Below are 25,545 nucleotides of genomic sequence, written 5' to 3'. Positions count from 1 at the left end.
CAAAATGAGCACTTACCAGGTCTCAATATTGACACTAAATTGAAAACAAGGTGACGTCAGGTCTGAACATTCAAGACCTCATTTCAAAGTTTTCAATTTGGCTAAAAGGCTCCTACCTCATTCCTACGTGTTGCTGTTTTGTATAGCAGTGGACTTTGGATCTTATTCATGATGATGCAAAGCACTGCAGGTTCTTCACTTTCACCTTCAGTGCTTGGGGCATCTTTACTTCAAAATACTTTGGCTCAAAGACATGTCCACAAATGTCTGTGGTAAACAGCATGTCATGAACTCTGTTAGAATCGCTTTACTTAATTTGGTTGTATTTTTGCCTCTAAAAGCCTGCAGGCGGAGGAGTTTGTCTGCATACGTAATCTGGTTGAAACATCTGTTTAATCAAGTTTTTAAATAGACACAGAGAATTTTTAGGTGTATCATTGATAGAAAATTGCTCACTGGGCTAATACAGGTTTACATCTCAAGTACACTAGACATGCCTGCAGTCCGACTCCACTCTGTTTTGTGTGCCGGTGCTCAGTCCGGCAAGCCGCATGCCTGGCAGGTGGTGTCGTAACACTGAGAAGTTCCCGTGCTTCCCACTCCATTGATAAGTCTCTCTTCATTCATATTGGGCTGTAGAACCTCACAATGTGCTTGGCACATCATGTTTGTTGACGTAGTCAAGCTAAATACAATCTGGTTTTGACGGAATTTGTTTTATTTTGAAAGTCAATGGGAGTTTTTAAGTAGCTTCTGTACAAAACTTCCTGTCCTGCTATGCTTAATCTTTACATCCAGATAAAAATTGAATGGCAGGCAATTAGCTATGATCTGCTGCAAAAGCCATCCAGCCGGACCGCAACAGAGCAGATCCAGTGTAAGTTGACACGTTGACTTAAATGGAAACCTATCTGATCCTGGAGATGCATCTGGTGTCTGCCACCCAGATTTTTTAATTTTGAGAATAAAGATATTTGTAATTCATGGAACAAATCTTTTTCCTTAGTTTTATGAGAGTCGCGCAGATATCAGATTTTGAAGCAGTTTTTAGTGTTTGTTTTAGACTATCTATAAGAAATATGGTTGTTTTACACTCAGAATAGCCGGTACAGGGACTGTTATTTTGCTCTTGAACCAACTCCACAAAATTCTCCACCCTCATTATTTGATGACCACTATTTAGTAAAAATCAGAGTTCTTCCAAAAGTCTGTTCCTTTTCATACACTTTACACCATGCTGCTCTGACACAAGGCCCAACCTGACACCATTAACCACTTTGTCCTTGATTTAAACATGGTCCTCCTGCTGCTGTAGCGATGATGACCTTGAAGCGCACATTACCATGGCACTGCAGCATAAGGTGCTGTTTGGGAAAGAAACAAGAAGCTTGGGGTGAATAGAAAGAGGAGGCTGAGACAGTGGGCGAATAAAAAATGAGGACAGCTACTATAAAAAGCCACGTTAAGAAAGTTGTTTATGTCACATGACACTCAGCAGACAGCGAGCAGATTTCCAAGGAAGAGTAAAGATTTGAGGAGAGAAAAATAGCTAAGAACACTGAGGCATACGCGTGAAGAGGAACAGAAATGGCGAACAGGTGGGGATCAGAGGAAGATAAATGAAGAGAGATGAGAAATGTCACGATGGTATCACAGAGGAGTCAGGAGGGCTGTGATACGGAACAAAACCCTGCTTCTTCCTCCTCTGATTCCTCCTCCTTTGTGTCTGCAAGAGCTCAACTAGCTTTCCCTCCTTTTTTTTCCCAACACACCAAACTCTGTCTCTCACCTACTTGTACTAATTACTCTGAGTGCCTCCTCCTTCCCCTGTCAACACCTCTGGTCTCCTTTGCTCTATTTGTCTCTCCCTGACCCCCCTTGGCTTCCTCCTGATGCTCCTATCAGTATAAAGGGCAGCTCAGGTCATACGCAGTTGATATCCTGGTCCTGGTGATGCAGCGTAATATGAGGCATCCTGCATCTGCTTTTTGCCACTGCACTCAGCACCCTTTAACCTCTAGCATTACTGAATTTCCCTTCCCTCCTTCCAGATTTCCTCTTTGTTTTCTAACAAGGTGCCAACGTTACTCCATTAATCAAGCATATTTCCAAACATTAAGAATTGACAGCAAGAATCAAATTCGAAGCTCTTTCCAAAATGTGAAACACTTAAGGGATGTCTGAGGTGCAACTTGCTGCCTAAGCAAACAGCTCCTCCCTTGCCGAGCGCCCTCTAACAGATTAGAGTTTACACTGCATCTCTCTGGGGGAGCTCGTTTTGAGGAAAATTGTTTTCTTCTACTCTCCAGTAAGTTTTGACCATTTTGTTTCTCAGTCTATTGTGTTCCAAAGGTCAGCGACAGGAAATCAAACATAGTGGAACCTGCCTTTTGGCTTTCTTCCCTTTCACCTTCCCTCCATTTATTTTTCTTCTCCCGGAGTCATTCAAGGTGAATAAATGGCTCCAATCTCTGGCTGCTGTTCACTCAATTTTTCCTCATTCCTTCCTCTCTCTCTCTCTGTATTGCTCTCAGATGCAGAGCTGGATGTGGCTCTTGTTGAATGTGCGAGAGGCCTTGAAACAACAGAAACATTCCACGTGGTTTGCACGACACATTGGGATGCACAGCTGGATGTTAATTTCATTGAAGAGTTGAAAAATATTTGAAGAGAAACATTTAAAAAAAAATAAATAAATAAAAAAAACATGTGCCTGTTTTGTTCATTTTGCTCAGAATTACTCCATAACATTACATCAGCAAAGAGACAGAACAAACTGTAATGGCTGAAATGTTATCTTTTGGAGCAATAACAAACAAAGCCAGGACCATTTAGGGTGCTTGTATTTGTAACTTGCATTGTTAGTTTGATACTTTGATTTCTCTACAATAGTTCACATGTGACATTCCCTGGTTGATTTCAGGGAATTTAAAAACACACTTTCCAAATTAACAGAAGAGGGAGCTAATCTGAGAGGTTTCCTCAAGGGGAGGACAAGTATGTGCTGGCTGTTTTTGACCTAATGTCACAGAAATATGCATGGTGGCTAAAATACACTGGATGTGTCTGCAGTGCATCTGTTCTGATACAACAAACGGATCAAATAGGTTTCATTCAAATCAATGTTTCAACTTACACAGGATCTGTTCTGTTGCAGTAAGTCTGCCTAGCTGGTCAGTCGTGTTGCAGGTAATATGCAGCCATCCTATTTTAAAATTTATTCAGAGCTGTGATGCATAAATTCAGCAGCTGAATTTAATCAAACGGCTCGGTTCAGTATACTGGTACCTCTATACTGAACCAAGCTGTTTTAGGCCGTTCCTGGCGCTGCCACTCTTCAAACGTGAAGCAAAACCGCTTCCTCTTAAAATGAAAAGTAAGGATGTTTCTATATAAAAAAAAAAGTTAATTTCGACAATTTAGATGAGCAGTATGAATTAGCAAACTGTACTCAACGTCAGTGAAACTATGGCCCTCACCAAGTGGTGGCTGCTGGTCAGTCAAGGAGGGGGAGCTCATTTTCTTCCGGCCTTCATCATAAATTTGTTGGTTTATTTAAACGTAAATTCTACCCTCCGTCCCTCTTCAAGAAAATGATCTGTGACCCTGTCTTACCAACCAGGTGTTTTTTCCAGGGATTTTACCAGTGTTCTCTCAATGGCCAGCAGAGCTAGACTGCTAAAATGGCCTTGGCCCACTGTGTTGCGGGTGTAAGACTTGAGCCGCTTTTAACAGGAGTAGCTCCTCATTACAAAAGATGCTCCGGTGGAGGGTTATACTTCAAGATTGCTGACTGGCTCATTTCACTGTCAATCACAAAGGGATTCGGCCTCAGACAGATCATCCAATCATCATGCAGAAGCCAAGCGTCCAGGCCAGCCCACTGCCTCATAGACCCCCAGAGACGCTGAGCGTCCGATGGGTGAGACAAAGCCCAGTGTTAATCCAATGACCGCCCAGTTTCCACAGTGAAACAACCCACTCTACGCTTCCCCACTGAAGTCAGAGGACGCTCAGCGTCCGACTGTTAAAGCGCTAAGATGCTGCGGGGATGAATGAGAAGGAGGGCGAGCCAGTTACCTGTGATAGGTAGCTGATTCTGAACAAAAAATAAAGGAATTCTAGCGCATATTTTGTCAATAAAATGTACACACAGACGTACATATTGCCACATTTTTGGGGACATTTTAGGGGAAGCTGAGCTTCCCTTGCAGTCTTGGAGCAATCGCCACTGCCTGCCGACTGACCTGCGGTGAATGATTCAGATTGTTACCCACCACATTCACATGACAGCTCGCCCTGACCTTTACCCATTTTTATAGTAAAGCAGATGACCAGTTGGTTGGGATAAGCTGATTCAGCCGATTGCACCACCGTATCCTCAAAGCAAGAGAAAATTTTCAGCAGTGTATGAAAAAGACAAATGTTGTGGAAAACACCCTTCCAGTGTTAACCTCCAAAGTACTAAATAAGTTAAACCCTCCAGTAATTTACAGGCAGGCATTGGTAAGAAGGAAAGAAATATCTCTCAAATCAGCTTTAAATTTAACTTCTTAAAGCCTTCAGTTGGTTGTGCATTACAAAGGTTAAGCCCCCAGCCTATCCTATCTGTATTATAATTCACCAAACCACCCACTCACTATACGTTATCCCTTTCTTCTGATCAGGATTTCAGCAGCAGTGGTGTCACTCAGGGCTAAATGTGTGTGTTATTCCTAGAGAGTTTTTATGGCCGTGAAATACCAGAGTTTGACCAGAGCAGAACTGAGCAGCAGCATTTTAACAGAGGGATTAGCACAGGATCAGACATGTACCCAGGTGGAACACATGCCATTACACTCTACTTTCAAGAGGAACACATGTCAACAGCTGAAGTTAGTCTGGAGTGAGATAAAATGTTAGGCTTCACTCACGTGTGAATGAGCGTGTTTGAGTGAGTGTCTTTTGAGGAAGCCGGGGTGTTATGGGTTTGGGGAGTACGTAATATCCCCAGCCTTATACCTCCCTTTCCCCTCCAATTTATTACCTCGGCTAGTTGATCTGATGGTGTAATAATATCTCCTGCCTCTGGCTATGGGAAATGGCCGCATGCATTATTCACACATGCTAAGATGCTTATTGATGACTCCTTTATTTATATATTTCCTCAACGCCAGAGTCATTTCTCATAATTTTAAACCCTACTTCTTCTTTCTCTATTTTGATACAAGACTCGTCTAATGAGCCTCTCTCTCCCTCTTAGTTCAGTTCAAGCTTTCGATACATGATACAAGATACATGGATGTTACAGCGGCTCTAATGGAACATATCAAATCAGCTTTATTTGATGTTAACGCTCATTTTGTCATAGCTGTTTACACTGGGGTTTCACACATGTCAAAGAAAACATAATTCCCTCGAGAAAAAAATGCGTGACATTGCCTCAGGACTCTCGCGTACGATAGTCTAATTTAATACATGTATATACCCCGACTGTTGGCTTCCTCTTTTTCATGCAGTCACTGTAAATGGGGCATATTCTCTTTTATGTCAGAGCATGCCAGAGTTCAGAGCTGCTGGTTATCAGCGGGGTTTTTTTTCTCTCTGAGCTCACAGTTCTTCTCTGCTTAGACTCTTGGACTCTGAAATAGCACGAGACAAGTATGATGAGCTCTGTTTATGACCAAAAACTTTATCTTAAAGTCAAAATATTTTTCAGTACTGAGGTCATTTCATGTTACTGCTTACTTTGGATCTCTTACCCCAAAACACATTAAAAATAGGTGCTCAGCTCGCTCAAACGCAAAGCTTTTGATTCAAAAATCTATTTATGGGTTATCTGTTCAAAACTGCACATGTTTAAATATAATGTCTCATTAAAAGGCAAGGTCCTCAAAAGAAGATCCCCTGACTCTTGTGCTCTAATATGTTTATTTTAATTCTAAACGACAATAAATAAACTTCTAATTACTAAAAAAAGAAAAAAATATTTTATCTAAATAAATTTTTATCAAAGGGGCCTTGAGGAGTTTGAAAGTGATTTTAAAAAAGTCTCCCTTATATGCCTGATCATAATCCATACTTTAAAATGAGATTATCAGCGCCAATATACGTTAATTTGAAATGCTACTTTGTAGCCTCTTCTTAGCGTCCTGATTGGGTCAAAAAACACTGGATTGATTTGCAGCACATTCACATCTCTATGACAACACACCAGCCGACAAAGTTTAGAAGAAAGAAAAGTAATCTGCGTTTTTCTCTGCTGAAAACGATTTCCGTGATTAATTATGTTGCGATGGTGGACACTTTAGCCTGCAGAGACAGAAAAAGGACAGAAGAGCAGAAAAAAGCTAAATGAGATGGTGATACAGCTTGAGCTAAAGGCTGAAAGGGCTAAGTTGTTTGTGATTATGTTCAGTTCAACCCACATGCAGCAGTTATTGTGCTGTGGTCTGTTCAGACTTGAGAATCTATCAATAAAATGAAGAGTGAGGTTATGTTAGCTCCTTGATAGTAGCGCTACATATGGACGACAACTAAACTACTGTACTGACTGACAGTTTGCTTGTTGTCACATTAGCCTACGGATATGTTGTATCACCAGGCTGCTGGTAGTGCTACATTTGGCCGGCTACTGACGTACAGTACAAACTTACGACATTTGCTTGTTGTCATATTTTAAACAACAGCGCTACGTAACTGTACAGATAAATTCCTTACCTCGTCACGTTTTATCCAGTAAAAAGTTGTCCTGAACGAAGAAAATTAGTTCCAAAACAAACCTACGCCTGGTTAAAAGACACATCTTTACGACACTGTGCATGAAACTAGGCCAGAAAGTGGTGAGGCAGTCCTTTTAAAATGGATCCTTTTTTAGCATCTTTAAAGGCCCTGTTAGGTCTTTATAAATTATGTTGAAGTAGCCTCACTTCTCTATCTTTGCCTGTTCATAATCTACCATTTAAAACTAGATTGTCAGCACAAAAATTAGTTATTTCTGCATGCTATTTCCAACCACCTGTTGTCATACATACAACAAATCTATTTTTTTCATAGAAACCCAAAGTCCCTTTGATGGCTCTACATGGATTAGAAAAGTTGACCAAGTGAGAAGCAAGATCTTACCGTTTCTCTGTTGATTTGTTGGATTCAATTTGTAGTAACATTGGACACTTAGAGCTGAAGTGGCTAAAAGAGAAAGGGCAAAAGAGCAGATGAAAGCTTAACAGGAGAGCGAAAGAGCAAGGGCTAAAACACAGGTTAAGCTGTTTGTGATAATGTTCATTCAACCCACATGCAGCAGTTATACTGATGTGGTCTAATAATAAAATGAAGAGACAGGTTACATTTGTTCTGCTTGGTGAGGTTGGAGCAAGCAGCAACCCCCGGTCTAGGAACATGAGACAATGCTGAAGTGCTAAAATATGCTCTTTCTTGAGTGTCCGCTTGAGGCTCCGGGAGTACCGGAAGTCACATACACACCAAGCCAAAAGAAAAAGCTGTTTTCAAAGCAGAAATAAACCTATTTACAGTCTGGTTAAAACAAACAGCCCTTGCCACTTCCAATATGGGCGCTATTTGCTTCAAAAATCTGTTTCAGAAACAGACAGGTGACGTCGGGAGATCACATCCATTAATTATACAGTCTATGGGTTGGAGTTGGTAGATGAGCACTGGTAGCACATAACCAGGATTCAATCAGGTTAAAAGTTACAGGCACTAAACGTTCTGCGTACCTTGTGTACAGTAAGTTCTGCTACAAAATGAGTTTTCAATCAAAAGTGCTTCACAACTGTGAAGAAATACATTACCTCATCAGTTTTTATCCTGCATAAAGTTGTCTCAAACAAAGAAAAGTAAGTGTTACAAAGATCTTCTCTCTTGTCATTTGCTCAAAACTAGTGCAGGCCTTAGCAAGAGTTACATCCTTACGATGTGATGGTGCTCATTGGACACAAAGTCTAACCCAGAAAAACACTGATGACTCTGAATAGCTCTCACAGCACCTTCAAGTCATGGATTGGAATCAACACAGCTTGGGCAGGTGGGACAAAATGATACACACAGGAATAAGCCAATCAAAAACAGAGTTAAAGAGACAGCCCCCACTTCCCACAAAACAACAACAACAACTAAATAAATAAATAAAACACACTCCTACTGCTGCTGCCCGCACATTTCCATCCCACGAGTAGTTACATCATCACTCTGTCCCCCCACACTCAAATGTTGTGATTTTATGAATATGCTGGAGTGATGCACTGGTGTGGTTTCTAAATTGAGACAATCCAGACTGAAATATTGTGTGCATCAGTAATCTGACTAAATTTGGGGGTAGCCCCTCTCCCACCTCTTTTCTATATTGTAAAACTCCTACTGAACTGTCTGATGTATATAATAGAGAGGAGCAGGTATGTTTTTATAAGCCAATTACATTACTTCTCATGATTTTTATTTGGCCCTGCTCTCTGTCTGCTTGGCTGACACTAAAGCCACAGAATAAAACAGCAACGGTGATGAATAAAAACATGCATAAGGTGGCCTAAACCAGTTTTATATGGTTGCAGCTGACCCAAACAACACTTTAAAAGTGTACAGAAGTATTTATATGTTTAAAAGAACTCTGGTTCTACTTTCTAAGTGGTGGATTTGTCAAATGAAGACAAACAGGACTGTCATAACATGCTCTCAGAAACTGAAGTGAAGCATAAACTGAAGCAGCATGAGTCAGACTGAAAGAGAGCAGACTATAGGAGTGATTTACAGCTTTGTGTCATAGACTAATCCAAAAAATACAGCGCATCCCAGACTGATTATGTGTATATGTGAAAGAGCATCAAAGAATTCTTTTACCAGTTTCGACTACAAAAAAAAGTAGTCAGACAAAAATGAAGCCTTAAAGGGAGGAAATAGAGGAAGGAGGAAAAGAAAAAAGTAAAATATTCCCTTGGCCAAACATTGATTGCTTATGTGTCATGCTCTCTACGACTATTTGGGCTGGTCACATCCGTGGTGAACTACTTTTTCAGACCCGGGATGATATTTTGGGATTGTGTACGTGCGTGTGTGTGTGTGTGTGTGTGTGTGTGTGTGTGTGTGTGTGTGTGTGTGTGTGTGTGTGTGTGTGTGTGTGTGTGTGTGTGTGTGTGTGTGTGTGTGTGTGTGTGTGTGTGTGGATGAGAGCGAAGGCCAGGGCAGCCCACTGTATCTGGCAGGAGGACTGTGGTAAGGGCAGAGAATACAGAGAGGGTTACCATTTCCAGTGGATTAAATATGGAGTGGTAAAATAAGTTCACTGCCTCGCCTATTCTTGCGTGGCTCCTGGCTTGTCATCTAACTTTCTCCCTAAGGCTAAACCCCAGCTCTAAGGATGGTATAGATGGCATGTTTCACCTCCAGTGTATGGCCAAATAGATACTGGCTTGATTAAAAATTTCCACCAAAGTCATTTTTTTTATTTTCATACTTGTGGCCCTTCTGTTCATGTGATGTGATTTTTTTTTCACATTGTCCATGATGAGCCTTGCTTTCAGCTGTCCTTGTTAGTTTCATCTCAAAACAGATATGCTTAAATTTTAATTAGACACCCACCAATCAAATCTACCAGATGTGAATCTAGGGCAGCAGGGGTTTTAACAGTGGGACTGGGCATTGGTGTGACCTTCTGTCTTTCTTGTTTTTAAGTACTGCATTGAAGTATTAACAGCTTAACATTTTTGGGGAAACTGCACTTTTTCAACAATTCATCTAAAAATGTGGCCTCGTAGAGTCAGTGTGACATAGTTTGCACATCCATGACAGAAAGCACGACTGAAAACCTTCTTGGTGTCCTCAAATCCCTATAATAGGTATAGTCTACAGAGGACATTTTGTTTGGGAAATTCAACAGTTCAACAGTTCAACAGTTCAACAGTTTTTCAGTTTCAAAAAATCTACTTGAGGTCACCCACAATTTTTGTCCTCCTTGAAGATTTCAGCCACATGTAAAGTTAAGTACAATAACACTTGAATTTGTAAAACTTCACCAACTGCGTGTTGGTATACACAGATCTGTAGCTACACAGATTACTGTGTAGCTACAGTTTTCTTAAAGATCCCACATTACCCCCCGAAAACAGCTGATCCAGACACCTATGTACGAGTAAGTCATGTTTTCTGACAAAACAAATTCACACTGCCTTTGTTTTGATATGTTGTGGTACCATAGACTGTATAAAACATGGACATAGTCTCGCTGACGTCACCCATCTGTTTCTGAAACGGAAAATGAAGCACATCGGCTATAGCGGCCATATTGGTAGTGGCAAGGGCTTCGCCTGCAACCATAGGGTGCTTGTCCATCATGTGACCCTCAGCTGTGCCTCTTATTGGGGGAGCTCGCAATCTTAATACCCTCTGAACGGCTGAGTTAGAAAAAAATTCACCCCCCTACAGTGGGTGCCAGTAGTAAAATTAGCGACTCAGACAGGAGACATTTTTTGAACCAGGCTGCAAATAGGTTAATTTCTGCTTTGAAAATGGCTTTTTTTGGCTTGGTGTGTATGTGACTTCTGGTACTTCTGGAGCCAGCCTCAAGCACACACTCGAGAAACAGCAGATTTTAGCACTTCCGCATTGTCTCATATTCCCAGACCGGAGGTTGCCGCTTGGTTGGAACAGAGTCAGACCGTCTCAACTCCACACAAAAACAACGCAGGGCATGACATCACAATAGTAAGAACAACGCAGGAGCTGGGGACTGCAATGTATCTGAGTAGAAGTATCGAATCGGGACTTGGTATTTAATCAAATGGCTTGGACTTGGACTCAGGGACAAAAAAAAAAACCTAACTAGGAAATCCTTGAATGAAATGGTTACTTTGCTGAAAACTCCATGTTTTCCTTTGCGTTTATTTTTTTTCTCCATTTCTCAAGGACTTAAAATAATAACATATTCACATCAGAAATGTGATTCTCATAAACTAAGTGAGAGTCAGCATTTTTTGTTGGATGAAGGTTTTGCATATTGGTAATGACACTTCTAAAGCCATATTTTCCCCGGATACAAACATAAAATAAGACAGATTTTTTTGCACTTTCTTTTTTTTCTTTTTCTCTTGATCTGTCTTTCTTCTTGACAGTCTTCCTTTGAATCAAATTGTTTGCGCCTGAGTGTGTGAGCTTTACTGTTAGCCATTTGGTGTTTGATTTGATTTTCCAGTTGAGAGCTTGGCGGCCTCTGTGAGGGCGACCAAGAGAAGATGTGCGAGAGAATGACTGGGAAACGTGTTTGAATGAATGCAGACATGTGCCTTTTGTGTGTGTGTGTGTGTGTGTGTGTGTGTGTGTGTGTGTGTGTGTGTGTGTGTGTGTGTATGTGTGTCTGCTCCACTGACACTCTTCCCTCCTTCTCCACAGAGAGAAGTGCCTTCTTTCGTCAACCCCTTCGGCTGTTTGGCTCAACTGAAGCCGCCTCTGCCTCTGTGCCTCTCCATGTCTGCCGGAGTTTCCAACCACACCAGGAGCTGCAGGACTGCCAACACCACCCGCTGAGCAAGTCTGCACCACACTAACACCTCCCTGCTCCACTCCATCTCCTGCTCCGTCTGCCATCCATGCCACTTAGCCCTCCTCTGTGGACGCCAACCACTCCTCCGTCCTCATCCTCGGGCTGAAGACACACATCCTCCCTCACCTCCTCCTTGCTTCCTCCTTCACCACAGTCTTTTTTTGCTTCTCTTTTTCTTCCTTTTTCTCCTTCCTCCTGCATCTTTTCATCATGGGCCGACTCGATCGATAATGCGTTTTGCCATTCGTCTCGTCTGTCAGTTCGGCTGAGGTGTGAGGCGATAGAGAGAACCTGTGCGTGAGTGTGTTTAAGTGAAAAAAGGAGAGGGAGAAAGAGAGATTACAAAGCCAAAACTCTGTGGCCGTCACCAGCCTCGGCCTGGGGTGACTGGAGGTGAAGGATTCCTCTTGCAGCCAAAAACAGACTCTTGGGATGGTCCTCAGGTGGTAGGAGAGTCCCAGGCCTCCTAGGCTTCACCTCACAATCACACCCTGGGGGACAGAGACCTCTTGAACCAGACTTTCTCCCATGTCCTTTCTCGACTCCTCATCCTCATTTGTCCCAGTGTCATTAGAAACACACAGACCCACACATAATTGCATTTGCTGGATATCTACTCCTCCTCTTCATCGACCCGTCCTGCCTTGTCCAAAATGGCAGTGAATGTGACACCGATCCGGGACACAAAGTGGCTGACGCTGGAGGTTTGTCGGGAATTCCAGAGAGGGACGTGTTCGCGGCCGGACAGCGAGTGCAAGTTCGCTCACCCTGCCAAGAGCTGTCAAGTGGAAAACGGCCGAGTCATTGCCTGTTTTGACTCACTCAAGGTGAGTATGACAAACACCTGTGATAGTCATTCATCAGCAGTCTGTTCTCTTGTTTTTTTTTTTCCAGGTTTTAGTGTCCTTTTATAGATTTTAGTCATGTTTTAGATGTTAAAGAAGCCAGAATTTTTGTTGGAAAATAGACGTTTTGCTTGTGTTTCAGAAAAGAGAGATGCAAGGAAACAGCTGCTTCTTTAACCACGAGGTTAAGAAATTGCAAAGGGACAACAAATATTGTTATAAATACTTTGAAGGGTGTTTGGGTCCTGGTAAGCTGAGATGAGGCTGTGATCACTTTAACATCTGTGAATCAGACTCAGAGTTTCCTTCACTTGCTCACAACTTTAGCGCAGGACTGCTGGTTGGCACGATGCGAGAGTTTCTGAGTGATCGTCACATCAACAGGCAGAATAGGAAATATTGAGAAGTAGGACAGCAAACTGTATATTTCAAGTTTGTGTGTTGCAGTGTATGTGTGTGTGTGTTATTTTGAGGTCATGCTGCACAGCAGGGCGCTCTCAGAAGGCTCTGCAATTTACTGTCTATTTTTGCCCTGGCACTGGGACAACACACTCCCACTAGGCAGCTCCTCTCTTTCTCTCTGTCTCTTTTCAAACAGTAGACTCTCGGTCAAGATGTTACGAAAGGAAAGAGAAAAAGTCTACATTATAAGATCCTTTACAGACTGCTGGGAATTCATCGTGGCAAGAAGTGTTTACCTGATGCTCAAAAGCACAGCTGATTAGATTGTCTATACTGTCAACGGACTGTGACCACAGCTCTTGAGTTCATTTTCAGGGAAAGCTTCAATAATAATTCAAAGTGAGTCTGATTCTTGTCTTGCCGGTCATTTCGTCATGCTATATGCTAACCAACCCTGTCTCCCAGAAATCCATTTTAATCCCAGAAAAATGTAGGCAACACTTTCTGGACTGGACACAGCCAAAGATCATAATCCTTGGCAGTCTTTGTTTCTTCATAACACACTGAGCAAATGCAGATGTGGTTGGATGGTGGTTGAGTCTGTAGGTCCATTAGTGGTTAGGTTTAGGCAACAAAAGCAATCTCTCAGAAAGGTTTATGGTTTCCTTTTTGTACAAGTTTTTCTATATTTCATTGTTTTAGTTTTATGCGTTAGCAGGCAATGGTTGATACAAATATGTGTTTTCTTATGTATTTAGTCAAAGTAATGAACAAATGAAACTTCATTGATTGCTAAAGTTGTTGCAGTACATCCTGGAACTCACCTTGTATTGGTGCCATAAGAAACATCAGGGAACTATTTAAGCATGATTCATCCTCTGATGACCATGAGCATCCAGATAAGTTTCCATTTGAGTTCATAAAACTGATCGGATATTTCCGTATGAAACAATGAAATGACCTAACCAATCAGACAATAGGCCAATAGCGTCATTCCAACAACTATGCTGTTTGCATGACTGAAAAGGCAATCATTCTGACTTGTGTTCAGTTCTTGGAATATTGTTCCTGTCACTTCCCACAAATCCACTTTTGATAAAGTTATTCCTTGTGCTCTAGCTGGTATGAGGTGATAGTAGTTGTAAAATCTGGTATAAAATTTAACCAGGGTAGAAGACAGCCCTTTTTATGGAGTCCTTCAGAGTGAGAAAGATGTTTATCATTATATTTCAACACTATGAAGAATCTCTGAATGTTCTAATTGTTTAAGAACTTTTGAGTTATTACAATTTCTTGGCTTTTAACTTCACAAGGTGCAACAGCAAACTATCATTCTGCTGAGAGTAAGCCGTCCTCTGCATGATGATTTTTACTGTGTTTAGCAGAATCCACAACAAGCAGTGCCGATACAACTCTCTGGCACTTTTTAGTACCATGTCTTTTAACTTTGGTTGAGTGGTTCTCAAAGTTAGGGTCGGGACCCCCAGCAGTACCATAAAAAACTGGCAGGGAGGTCGCAAAATGCCTTCCAAACTCAAAAAATATTAGCAGTAGCATATTTCATCCATTGTTTTTAAAGAATTAACAAAAAAAGAGGTTGAATTTAGTTTCTTGTAAAACAGAAAGTGTCAGCTTTAAAGCTTCGTAGAGTTCAGTGTCTTCTTTCAGGATGGATGCTAGATGTGCTGTATGTGTGCAAATTTCAAACCCCTACACAGTCATATTTTGCAGAAATCCATAAAATGATAATAACAGTCTTTAAAAAAAGAAAGAAAGAAAAAAAAATAGCACAAGATCTTATGAGACTTGCTGAAATGATGTCATAAGGTCATCGCTTCAGGATTGCCTGAAAGATTTATGACACACTGGGACCTCAAACACCATAGCCCTGACCCAAACAGGCCTTTAGAAGGCTGGCCAATCGGAAGGATGGGGGTTTGTGGAGCAGGGAGCTTTAAAGAGACAGCAGCTAAATTGAAGTGTTTCAGACTGGGGCTGAAAAAAGGATTTTCTAAAACATCAGGATGAGAAAAATAGGTTTCAAGCTACAATGGTGGTACTAGATGAATAGTGCATTGCCCCCTCTTTAAATGAAACATTTCAGAAAATAGTGAATGCCTAACTATAATAAAGTCTTGTGTTCAAGGTAAAATGTTTTAATGCATTCTATATAGACCAAATTTTACGATATAAAAAAATGAATGTAATGTTATATGACTGAGTAATTAATTCACATGTCTTCACAAGTTGTTACACAAAAGAAGTTCATATCCAGGTATAAAAATTCACTGTTTAACTTATTTCAGTTAAAACTAACCAAAGAAGAAAGATAAAGCTATTTAAAGTGGTTACACGCATGTCTAAATCCCTTCATTCATGAGTTTATAGTGCACAGCTCACACTCGTGGACACCCATACACTGTGAGTAAACACACACTCATGCTATTATTTACCCATAACAGTGAGAGCGTGTGGAAGGGTCAGCTGTGGCACCATGTGTCATGGCTGAGAGCCAAGCATTAACACTGGCCTTCTGTAATACACTGCTGTAAGTCATATATGAAGACATCATGTATATACACAGAGCACAGATGACCTACACAGCGTATGAACACACGTTAGACAAACGCTGTGGTGTTTCCGCTTGCTGTTCATTTGGTTGTGCCAGCTGTTAACAGATGATAGATTTAGTGTTACTTCAGGTTTCTTATTAAAAGAAAAGTTCTCACAAATATTGTAAATTGCTTGCTCATTAGAGGATATATTTTGGGTCAGTGAACAATAAGACAGACTTTAAGTTACATGAAATAACCTTTTGCCATGAGGTGACATTGTATAAATAGAAAGTGATAGATGATTGATTCCTCAGTTCCAGAGGCAAAACAGAGGAGTGTTTGACAAAGGTATCAGTCATGTAAATCTGTGTATTTTGGCTCAGGTGAGCACTCTGATCTTGGATCATACAGCTCTTTCTACCGTGTTGTAATTTGTCTCATATCTGATTGGCACTCAGGGTGTTATTCAGCATAACAGGAGACCAGAGCTGGAAGTCAGTCGAGAAAGCTCAAGCCACAGCTCACGTTGTTTATAACCTATGAGGGGTTTCTGTGTTATCACTCCGCTGGGCTGCTTGGTTGCACATCAGATAGCTTGGGTGGGTTTCAGTTGGTACAGGTAAGACAGGAATGGATAGAGGGGGCCGCGGGGGCATTGCATGGATCATGAAAACAGACAGAGAGGCAGAGACAGGGGTGGGGAATGCACGAGAAAGCGTAGCACTGCGCCGGGTGCCAGGGCATTCCACAGTCTGCCTCCCTCCCCTGCCTCTGTGACAATATGATAGATCAGCTGTATCTGGGGTTGAATTCATAACACATAGCAAGGCATGGAGTGAGGGAAAAGGGGATTGTAAAGGGAAGGATGGTGGCTTGGCACTGGACACAACCACCCACTCTTTATTCTTTAGGAAATGCCGGCTCAGAAGGGAGTGTGGGTAATGATGGAAATTAAAAAGCATGTGGGCAAGCTTTTTTTATCCTCTTATTTTTTCTTGTTAGCAACAAGGCTTCTTTGCTGCATGCTTTCATTCCAATTTTAAACTCTCTTCAGTCACTTCAACTCAAGAGCAGGTGTGATCAGCCAGAAATGAGGTGGAAAGTTCCACTGGATGGGCTTCGTAACATGATAGAGGCCAACAGGAAATGAGTCAGAAGCAGAGACTCTGCAGGATTGGTCAATGTTACAGCGAACCTGACCCTTTCTGTGTGGATCTATAACAGTGACAGTGAAAACCACTCTAATAAAGTTGTGAGGATTCTGTCCTGGCACTCAGCACAATTTGATTAAACAGCAAGAGTTCAACTATCACAGCATTAGTATCACAGCCACTTAAAAAGTCCTCTTCAGAACAACAGCATTTAAAGGTTATTTATGATTTGTCTTGCTTCACAGACGACAGAAGTCTGTGTGTTTTGACAAAAATAAAAGCAGAATTCATCTCATTTGTGATCCAATCTAAGCTGGAGAGGTCAAAGAACTCTCTAATGGTTAAACAATCACATGATGTCTGCTTTTAAGGGAACAGACAAACAACCCATTTTGGAAAAACGTGGGTATTGCTTGTCCTTTTGGCTCCCGCCACAGGAATCCAGCAGCTTGTTGCTATTAGCTGCTGGACAAAAGGCCGGTTTCATTGTAGGAGAATCAAAAAAGCAAATAGTGCATTTAGGCTGATGGAATACAATAAAGTCTTATTGTTGGGATGTGATGAGAAACAGGTGAGAGTGAGACAAAGAGACACAGGAGCTTCACTACGATATGATGGTCCAGCTATGCTGAGGGTCTCAGGGTTGATTGGGCTTAATTTTCCAGGATCTTCTCCTCATTGAACTCTTCTTCCTTTCTTTTGGCATTTGAATAATGTTTCTCCAGCAGAAATGATCTCGGCTGAGTTCTTTTCTCTTTGTAAATAATAAGCACTCTTAATACTAACATGAATTTGGGATGCAGGGAACCCCTCTGAGCAACCAGAATAGTACATTCTCAGAGCGTACACAGTCTTACTCATTTGTTCATTCAATTTCAGCTTTAAGGAGATGTTGGACTCAAAATTAAACCAAATCTCCTTCTTTCCACAAAGAATTCTGTTCTGGTGCTGATTATAGTTTAGCTCTAAATAGAAACTGACAATGTTTACAAGCAGAGTAACGAGCCCACTCAGGATTCACCAATTTACTTATTTACTCATTTCAAAGGAAGCAACATTTAATAAACAACTTCAAAGTGATCATATGTATGAATTGGTAGTGATTAGGATCTTTAGGGACATGCTCAGAGTGAGTCTGATATTAAAAGCTGTATTTATGGATGTGCTATAGCTCTCATACTCCCTCAAGTTTTTGGCCTGTTTGGGTGGAAAGTGTTGCATGGACTTGGTTCCAACCTTTTCTTTTAAGTCCTTACATAATTGCTTATTAATGATAATTTGTCGATGTTATCAACACAAAATAAAGATGATCTGCTCAAAATATGGATAAAAGAAGAAAAGTGAAAATTGAGCTGAAATTAAAGGATTAAAGCTCCTGTGAGGAGTTTTCAACAAGTGATGAAACAAACTGATATTGACAGTGATTGTTCTTTAAGACCAACAAAAACAAACTGGAGCATTAGCAGAAAGGTTGAGAGTTACTATGTTCTAATGTTAAGTTCACGATATTGCTAGTACAACAGATGGCTGGAAAGAAGTGATTTACAAGTTTTGCGTTTGTTCCTTTTTTTTATGTCTGTGTTTATTTATCTATTAGGGGGGGCTTTTTCATGCCTATGACCAGAGAGAGGATGGTAGAGTAGATAGGGTAGGAAATAAGGTGAGAGTGGGGGATGACATGTGGAATACAGGCCACAGGCTGGGTTTCGAACCAAAGCCTCCAGCTTGAGGGGATGTGACCCAGACTGCTAGGCCATCTGCACACCAACAAGTTTTACAATTTACTAGATAAGCGAACTTCTCCAGTGATTTCCTTCTAAATGAACTCAATTAATTCCTATTCCCATAAAAAAAACAGCCATTCCATTTGTTTTTGAGTACAGAACCTCAGAACCTCCATTCTGATTGGTTTTTGTAGAGTTAAAGATTTACTGAAGATCATATTTCCAATTAGTGTAATAGGGAAATAATGAAAATAGAGTGACTAAAATTTGTACCATTTAAATGAAAAACTTTCTGAATTCATGTCACCTAATTGGCATCATTTGCATCACCCATCAAGAACAGCAAATGCACATCTTGGCATTGACTTTGCATGTAATTCATTTTCAAGAATAATTTTTTTCACATCTGGCGTGATTACAACACAAGAGTAATCACTCTGTCCAGAAGGGCTGCCAAAATTGATGCAAACAGAAAGCCCTTCACAGGAGCTTTAAGTAAATCATAGGCAAGAAAAACATTCCAAAGTAGTTTATATTTATAATGTAGAAACTCATCCAGCAATCAGTTCTTTGAGGAAGTATGTGTATCATCTGACGTAAAATCAAAGAAATCACTTCAAATGTTAATGTAGGACTTTATGGAGCTCAAAGAGAATATTTGCCCAGATATCAAATAAACAGTGGGTCCAAAAGCAGCTTGGGGTTGTAGGGCAAGAAAAAAAGAGTCCGTTTCCTCAATAATTTTGTTTTATTTTTCCCCTTCTATTCTGAGGCGGTTATATATACACTGAATATTTTGGTATTCTATTCGGAGTTCAGTGGTACACTGAGAAGAAAACCGTGTTTGAGTACTCAGTCTGGTGTTTAAGGCTGAATAACTGAGGCTGCATATCTCATTCTGAACAGTCCGTCAGTTTTTAAGTGTTGTCTTGATTTTCTGAAATCGTCACATGTATTGTTTATTGTTTTCCACCTCTTTGTGTAGAGCCAGTGAATCAGCCAGCTACTGTCAGAAATAAACGTGTTGGTTTTCACTTGACTAGCTCACTGATGAAGACAGTGTGAAGTTGTCAGAACACAGAACAATTCATCGACAAATAGAGAAAACAAAGCCCAACAAACAGTCTTTAAAGCTTAAATACTGAAATGTTTCAGTCTCAGGAATTCATTTCTCAAAATTTGTGCTGCCTGACTGTTATTACTAGATGACTTTCTATACATTTGATGTTCCATCTCATACTGTGTCCCCACACCATCTACAGTCAATTTAGGGCATCAGACAGGCAAACAGACTTGGACTGATGCTGCCTATTACTTCTTCTGCACATCATCGCCATGTCCTAAGCTTAAAATCTGGCCTATAAATGGGATATTATTGCTCATGCTCAGTGAAAACTTGTCGTCTTAAAACGCACATTAAAGCTTCCACACTCCTTTGGGTTTTATTTTGCATTATATAGTCGTAGAGGTGAGGCTGGGCTTGTAATGCCACATGCCCTTGAGAACTGGTGAACCCATTACTGCAATAACACAGGGCACCCTGAATTGTCATAGTGGTGATGATGCTGTGTTCTATGTCCTCATAATCACATTAAAGTGCCTGTTAGAGTGCATAATAGCTGTTGTAAAGCACAGCTGGCAGCACAATGTCATAGATATACCTCCTTAAAGTTGGATTTATAAAGAGTTCAGTATCTCTAGATGTTAAAGAAAAAAACAACAACAGAGAAATCAATTTAGATATTTCAAAGGTAATTCATACAGAGACTTTGTCCCTCTTGTGGAATGACTCATCACTCAGACACTGATTCAAATGCAGATTAAACCTAAATATATCTGTCATATTTATCAGTAGAAAAGCACACTGGCTCTGCAGTTGAGGTGCACACCCTTCATGTGAAGGCATTATGGTTCAGACCCACTGCACAGAGCTCTTTATATATGGCAACTATCTGCTTCCCTTTGCAAAGCATTCTGGCACCATGGATCTGGCTGGCAGTGCCAACTTTGGCAACATTTCTCCCTTATTATGTCATGATTGTGCAATAAGAGCAAATAAACATTGTGAAGTGAAGAAGCTGACATTTATTAGGAGGTCCAGAGCATTATTTTTTGTTACAGCAGTCACTGGTTCGACTCTAAGCAGACCTTAGTGTTTGAGGCTTGCACTCTCAAGGTGTCACAAAGCAGTTAGGAGATCTCATGAAGATCTAGTAAAGATCACTTTAAGATCTTGTGCTTCTTTTTGTAGGATAGACTGTTCGAAGCAGTTTACAAACAGTTTGGGGGATTTCTACCACATGAATGTGTAGACGTGTGAAAAACTGCACTGTTTCATATGAACATCCAACATTATTAATTTATAACCATGTTTGAAAATGGGAAAGTTAAATACGTCTTCTTTGAGAAGTATGAAACAGACTGGACAAACTGGCCACCAGTTTTTGCACTGTTTGAAGAGTACGTCCAGCAGAATTCAAAATTACTTGATGCATGTTTGTTCCAGTCACTGGACCATTTCCAAAATCCACCCTTAAAAGCCTTGTTCATATATTTATTTTTAAGAATCCCCTGAAGACTCTAGATAATTAACAATGAGATGTGAATTTTTAAAGTGGAAAAAAAAACTCATTGGATTTTGTGAACTTTTGATATAGCCTGTAAAACCACACAATACAGTGTATATTAAAAAATGAGAAAATATGCAGCATGTGGATAAATTCTTCATCTTTGCTTTTCCATAAAAAAGGCATATTAGTTACTTTATGTAGTTATATTATTACATTAGTATATAGATTTTTACGTATCTGTAACTCTCTCAAGGTTTTTTCCACTACCAGAAAAAGAGAGGAAGTTTATTCTTCCTATCTCATACTTTGGCATTCCACATAGTCTCGTTGAAAGGCAGGGAGCTCTCAGAGCAACAGAATCATACTGCCAAACGTGCCTTAGTATCTATATTTCCAGTAAGATGGTGAAAGAGTTTGCATTGATGCAGCATGTTTAGACATATGTAATATATGTGATTGTTCACCACGACTCATTGCATGTGAGTCATGAGTTGTTCTTTCTGTCAGAGTGATCATAGTTTATGGACCGTGTAATGGGGAGCACAACCCACATAAAAGCACTTGAAATTTTGCATGTGCAATAACATACTGCACAGACAAAGCCACTCAGTTAGAACCTGAACAACAATAGGAAGGTATGGCGAGTGACCTACATATATGGAGTCCTTGAAAAGACAAAAAAAAATGGCAGAGGGTGAGAGAGAGAAAGGAGAGTAGGGAAAAGAGACGGTGGCAGAATACGTAAGGCAATATGTATTGAGATGAAAGCCCAGCAGAAAATACAAGTAGAAGTGTGTGTGTGCACTAGAGTGTGTGTGTGAGTATGTGTGTGTGTTCACACAGGGATGCCGCATATTGGATAAGAACTCTTTGAAAGGGAAACGTACTCCAACAGTGCTAATCTGCTCTGTATCTGTATTCTACTGTCATGCTCTCCGCTCTCATCCTCTTCTCTCATTACCTCTGTTAATCTGTCTCTACTCAATACCCCACCACCATCACCCCTCCTCTTTTCTGCTCTTTTTCTATTCCAGGCATCCCTGACACTTTCATTTCCACACTCTGATTTTCATCTCTCTTTGTTCATCACTTTCATTGGGAGATTTTTGTTGTTCTCAGACTTTGTGGCCATGCAGCCATCAGGGAGGAGATGATTCATGTTTATATGTCATTCACTGATTGCTTTGTCTTTAGTTGTGTGAATCTCAAGACTTTGGTCTGCAGGGGTCACTGAGGTCCGTGTGTGCTGTTTGTACCCAGGACTGGATAAACCTGACAGCTGTGTTAGAGAGTGAAAATGCTTTCCAGCCATACTAGAGATTATTGTTGTGTCTGAGCAGTGTTTACCTCATTGTTGTCCAGAACCTCAGATTCCTCAGCAAGTGTTTCTAATCATAATTTTCCACTTTTAAGACCATCTACTATATGTCTGTTTTAAGGATAGCAACAATGCTGACTCAGAGATAACAGAAGTTTCAAAGATTGAAAAACAAACTTTAAAATTAAGTCAGCCAAGTGTGAATGTGACTCAGAAACTGGTAACACATTTTCTCTTCATGAACAGATTTCAGTGCCTGAACTCAGGAAGGCACTGCTTCTGGATCTATAATGATGAATAAACAAGCAGTGCACTGTTTTCACCAGAAATGAAAGGACTTGTTTCTAAACAAAGTTCAGTATTTGAAATGAACATGGATTATCTTAAATTATACATAGCATATATGTAATCATATGGATTATTTTGTGTTATTGTTTAAGATTTTTGGACTTTTGAAGCAAAACCTAACTTGTATACCTCTGACTTTTTTGGTTAACTGTATTAACTTATCAAATATGTTCACTATGAAGACATCAAAGACTACTGGCATTCTGGGTTGTGCCACTGCCAAATTTCCCAAAATTGAGGAAGGTGAACATTTAGCAATGCATTCAATGAATACAACAAAGACTTTGCTCCATGTAGGCGGAGAAGAGGTCTCCTAGTGACAGGAGGAGCAGTCCATGAATATGAGTTTGTGAAATCCCAAATAGCATTTGCTATCAGCTAGTGATCTACGAATAGCTAAATTTCCTTGAATTTCCCTTCAATGCACAATTATTTTACAGAAGCACAAGTATTGAGTTAAAGTGTGAATAAAAAAATGGAATAGTATCGCTAGAGAAAGGGAAAATTTGGTGGCACAGCGGTTGGCATTTTTGCCTCTCAGCCAAAGGTCCCTGGTTTGGTTTTAGGTCTTTGGTTGGTTAGTTTCCTCTGGCTTCCTGTGTCTGGTTGTTTGCCCATAAATGCCAGCAAGGCATTCACCTGCCTTGTGCCCAATGGCAGCTGTGATTGGACCCAGCTTCCTTTTTGCCACTCCCACAAAGCCTGGCAATCAACAAAACAGGATAAGTGGCATAAATAATGGATTAGTAAGTGAGAAAACACTTAAAAAAAAAAAAAACATTTATTTAGATTAGCTGTGTTTATCATATTAGTCAACAGGAACTATGCACAACTGCTGGGTCAGAGCTAGCTAAAAGAACTAGCTTAAGTCTGTCATTCCTCAGTGGAGAAAAATTAAAACATACAATACAATCTAAATCTAAAACAAGTCAGACAAAACAACAAAAACTTTACAAAACGTAGGTCAGATTAAAACATTGATCTCATTACATACATTATCTTTAAAACGGTCAAACGCTAAATTAGCTAGCACACCATGCTGCTGCTGCTGTATGAAACACATAATTGTACATAAAACTGGTTGGTTTTGAGGGCTAATTAGCTACAGTTGTCTTTAACTGGTAAATATTGGTATCAGAACGACTATTTTAAATTAATTGTTAAGCTAATCTTGTGTTATGCTAGCTTTGTATTCTGTCCAAAAGTTGGGGTTAACTTATTTTACTGACTTTGCCAAAACCAACAGGGGAGTCAAAAACAGTGTGGTATATTTAGTAACACCTTTAGAAAAACATAGTTTTGATTTCAAAACAAACAGTCAATCTATTTGGGATGAAAAGCTGCTTTCATGCTTGTGTTTGTGTTTTGTTTTGGCCTGCTTTGTATTGAGCCTCTAAAGTGCAGGTTTGAGTGCATGATTTGAAGTACCCTAAGCTGTTTTTGTAAAGTGATGTTATTGGTTTAAGAGATGCTCCAAAACATTAGTGCCAGCAAGTGGGTGTACTCTCTCTGACTGTTATCATCTCACACTCTGCAGTTCCATTTTTAGAATATATTTTTGGGCCAAACTAAACCAGATATATCGTATCTGATTTCTTGCATGGCTCAAGCTTACACAGGACATTATAAAAGATGGCTCTTGTTAGCACGTAGCCATGAAGTAAACAGGGTACCACAGAGCTAGCTGCTAATATCTTTGTCAGGCTCTCTCCTCTGAACGTCTCCTCTAAATGTCTCTCTGTCCTCAGAGAGGCCACCATTTCTACATCCATCTGTGGATGTGCTGCCTCAGCACAGACACACAAACACACACATCCATCTTTAAACGTGCTGCATCAGCATGGAGACATGACACAACAAGATCAGAGCCAGTATACATACAAGGGCATTCAGGAATAGGCTCCTACAACATGCGATCATCTCAGCCTTTAGTCCCTGAAGCCTTTTCCTCCACTTTTTACAACTATTATCTTGCCTCAGACTGAAATAGTGTACATCGAAAACACCTTTCCATGCTTGTTTTCCAGCATTACGTATGTGTGCCACTGCAGCTTCTTTTACTCAAGACTGGAGGGTTCCGTATGTTTAGGCAATCTGAAGGTAATATCAGCATCTTTGCGTGCTGAGTCGTGATGTCCCTTTGCTATTGCTGCTCCTGCTGCTCCTGCTGTTGTGCACAGAATTTGTAATCAGTTATGGCCTGATCCATTCCCATTTGTCTGTCTCACCCTCCTCCACCACTCTCCACTCTGCTCTCCATCTTTCAAACAACACCGAACATCTCATCTCATCTGACTCCCCGCACATTTTTATTTTATCACACCATCATCACCATCATCCGACTGCTTTTTCTACCTTTTTTTTAATTGTTCCAGAGTGATGCGGTTGAATAAACTCTCAAATTTTTCTGCAGACAAGTTGTTTTGGGGGGTAGACAGAAAGTGGGAGCAACGGGACATTAATTCACTCCAGGACAGCAAGTAGTCTGCCAGCTTGTTCTCCTCCTTTGTGGTCTCGCCTTTCTTTCTCCCATCTCCTCTTCCCTTTATCTGTCACTGACCCTCTGCTCTTCATCTGATCTTTGGAGTTTGGACGCTTTGCTGTCAGACTTCTGAAGCGTGGTCCTTCACTTTCAACCCTGAACAATAAACACACATTGACACAAACAGGGCAAACAAGCCCTCACTCTGTACTGCAGTCACAGGCACACACACAGTGACACACAAACAGTGCCCTCAGTAAAGCAGAGAGACTCCCGTGAAATCATGAGCATTCACCTCAGGCAGGTAATCACGTCAGAGTGGCTTTGGTGCCTGGTTAATGGTATTGCCGGCTGCATCAGGCAGGAAGTTGGAGGCTGGGCTGGTCCCTCACTGCTGTGTTGTTGGTGATTTTAAGCTGATTATATATGTGAGTGCCGTTTTAGAATCCACCGGAGGGAAGCTCTCAAATCACGGCGTAATGCTAATAAAAATGACACAGGACAAAGTTTGAAGTGGCGGATTGGAAACAAAGGACAGATTGTTAGTTTGCATTAATCATGCTTTCTGGGAGTCATGGAGGAGCAGTGTTTCACACAATTGAAGTACTTAAGCACATTACTTT

At 40.6% G+C, this 25,545-nt stretch overlaps 1 protein-coding gene across 7 annotated transcripts in view; it reads left to right on the top strand.

Moving 5' to 3' along the window:
- The window catches only part of LOC141797609 (muscleblind-like protein 1), a 90,936-nt gene that overhangs the window by 17,820 nt on the left and 47,571 nt on the right, over positions 1-25,545 (top strand). For all 7 annotated transcript variants that reach the window (XM_074679154.1, XM_074679153.1, XM_074679151.1 and 4 more), the window contains exon 2: positions 11,377-12,354. In XM_074679154.1, coding sequence (XP_074535255.1) covers positions 12,181-12,354 — 174 coding nt within the window. In that variant the 5' untranslated portion in view covers positions 11,377-12,180. The remainder of the gene's footprint in view (positions 1-11,376; positions 12,355-25,545) is intronic.

This window comes from Halichoeres trimaculatus, unplaced genomic scaffold, assembly GCF_033239565.1.
Source record: "Halichoeres trimaculatus isolate MK-OKI-2021-1 unplaced genomic scaffold, fHalTri1.1 fHalTri1_scaffold_9, whole genome shotgun sequence".
NCBI lineage: Eukaryota > Metazoa > Chordata > Actinopteri > Labriformes > Labridae > Halichoeres > Halichoeres trimaculatus.
Note: the sequence above shows the minus strand (reverse complement) of the source record. Positions and strands in the feature narration are given on the sequence as shown.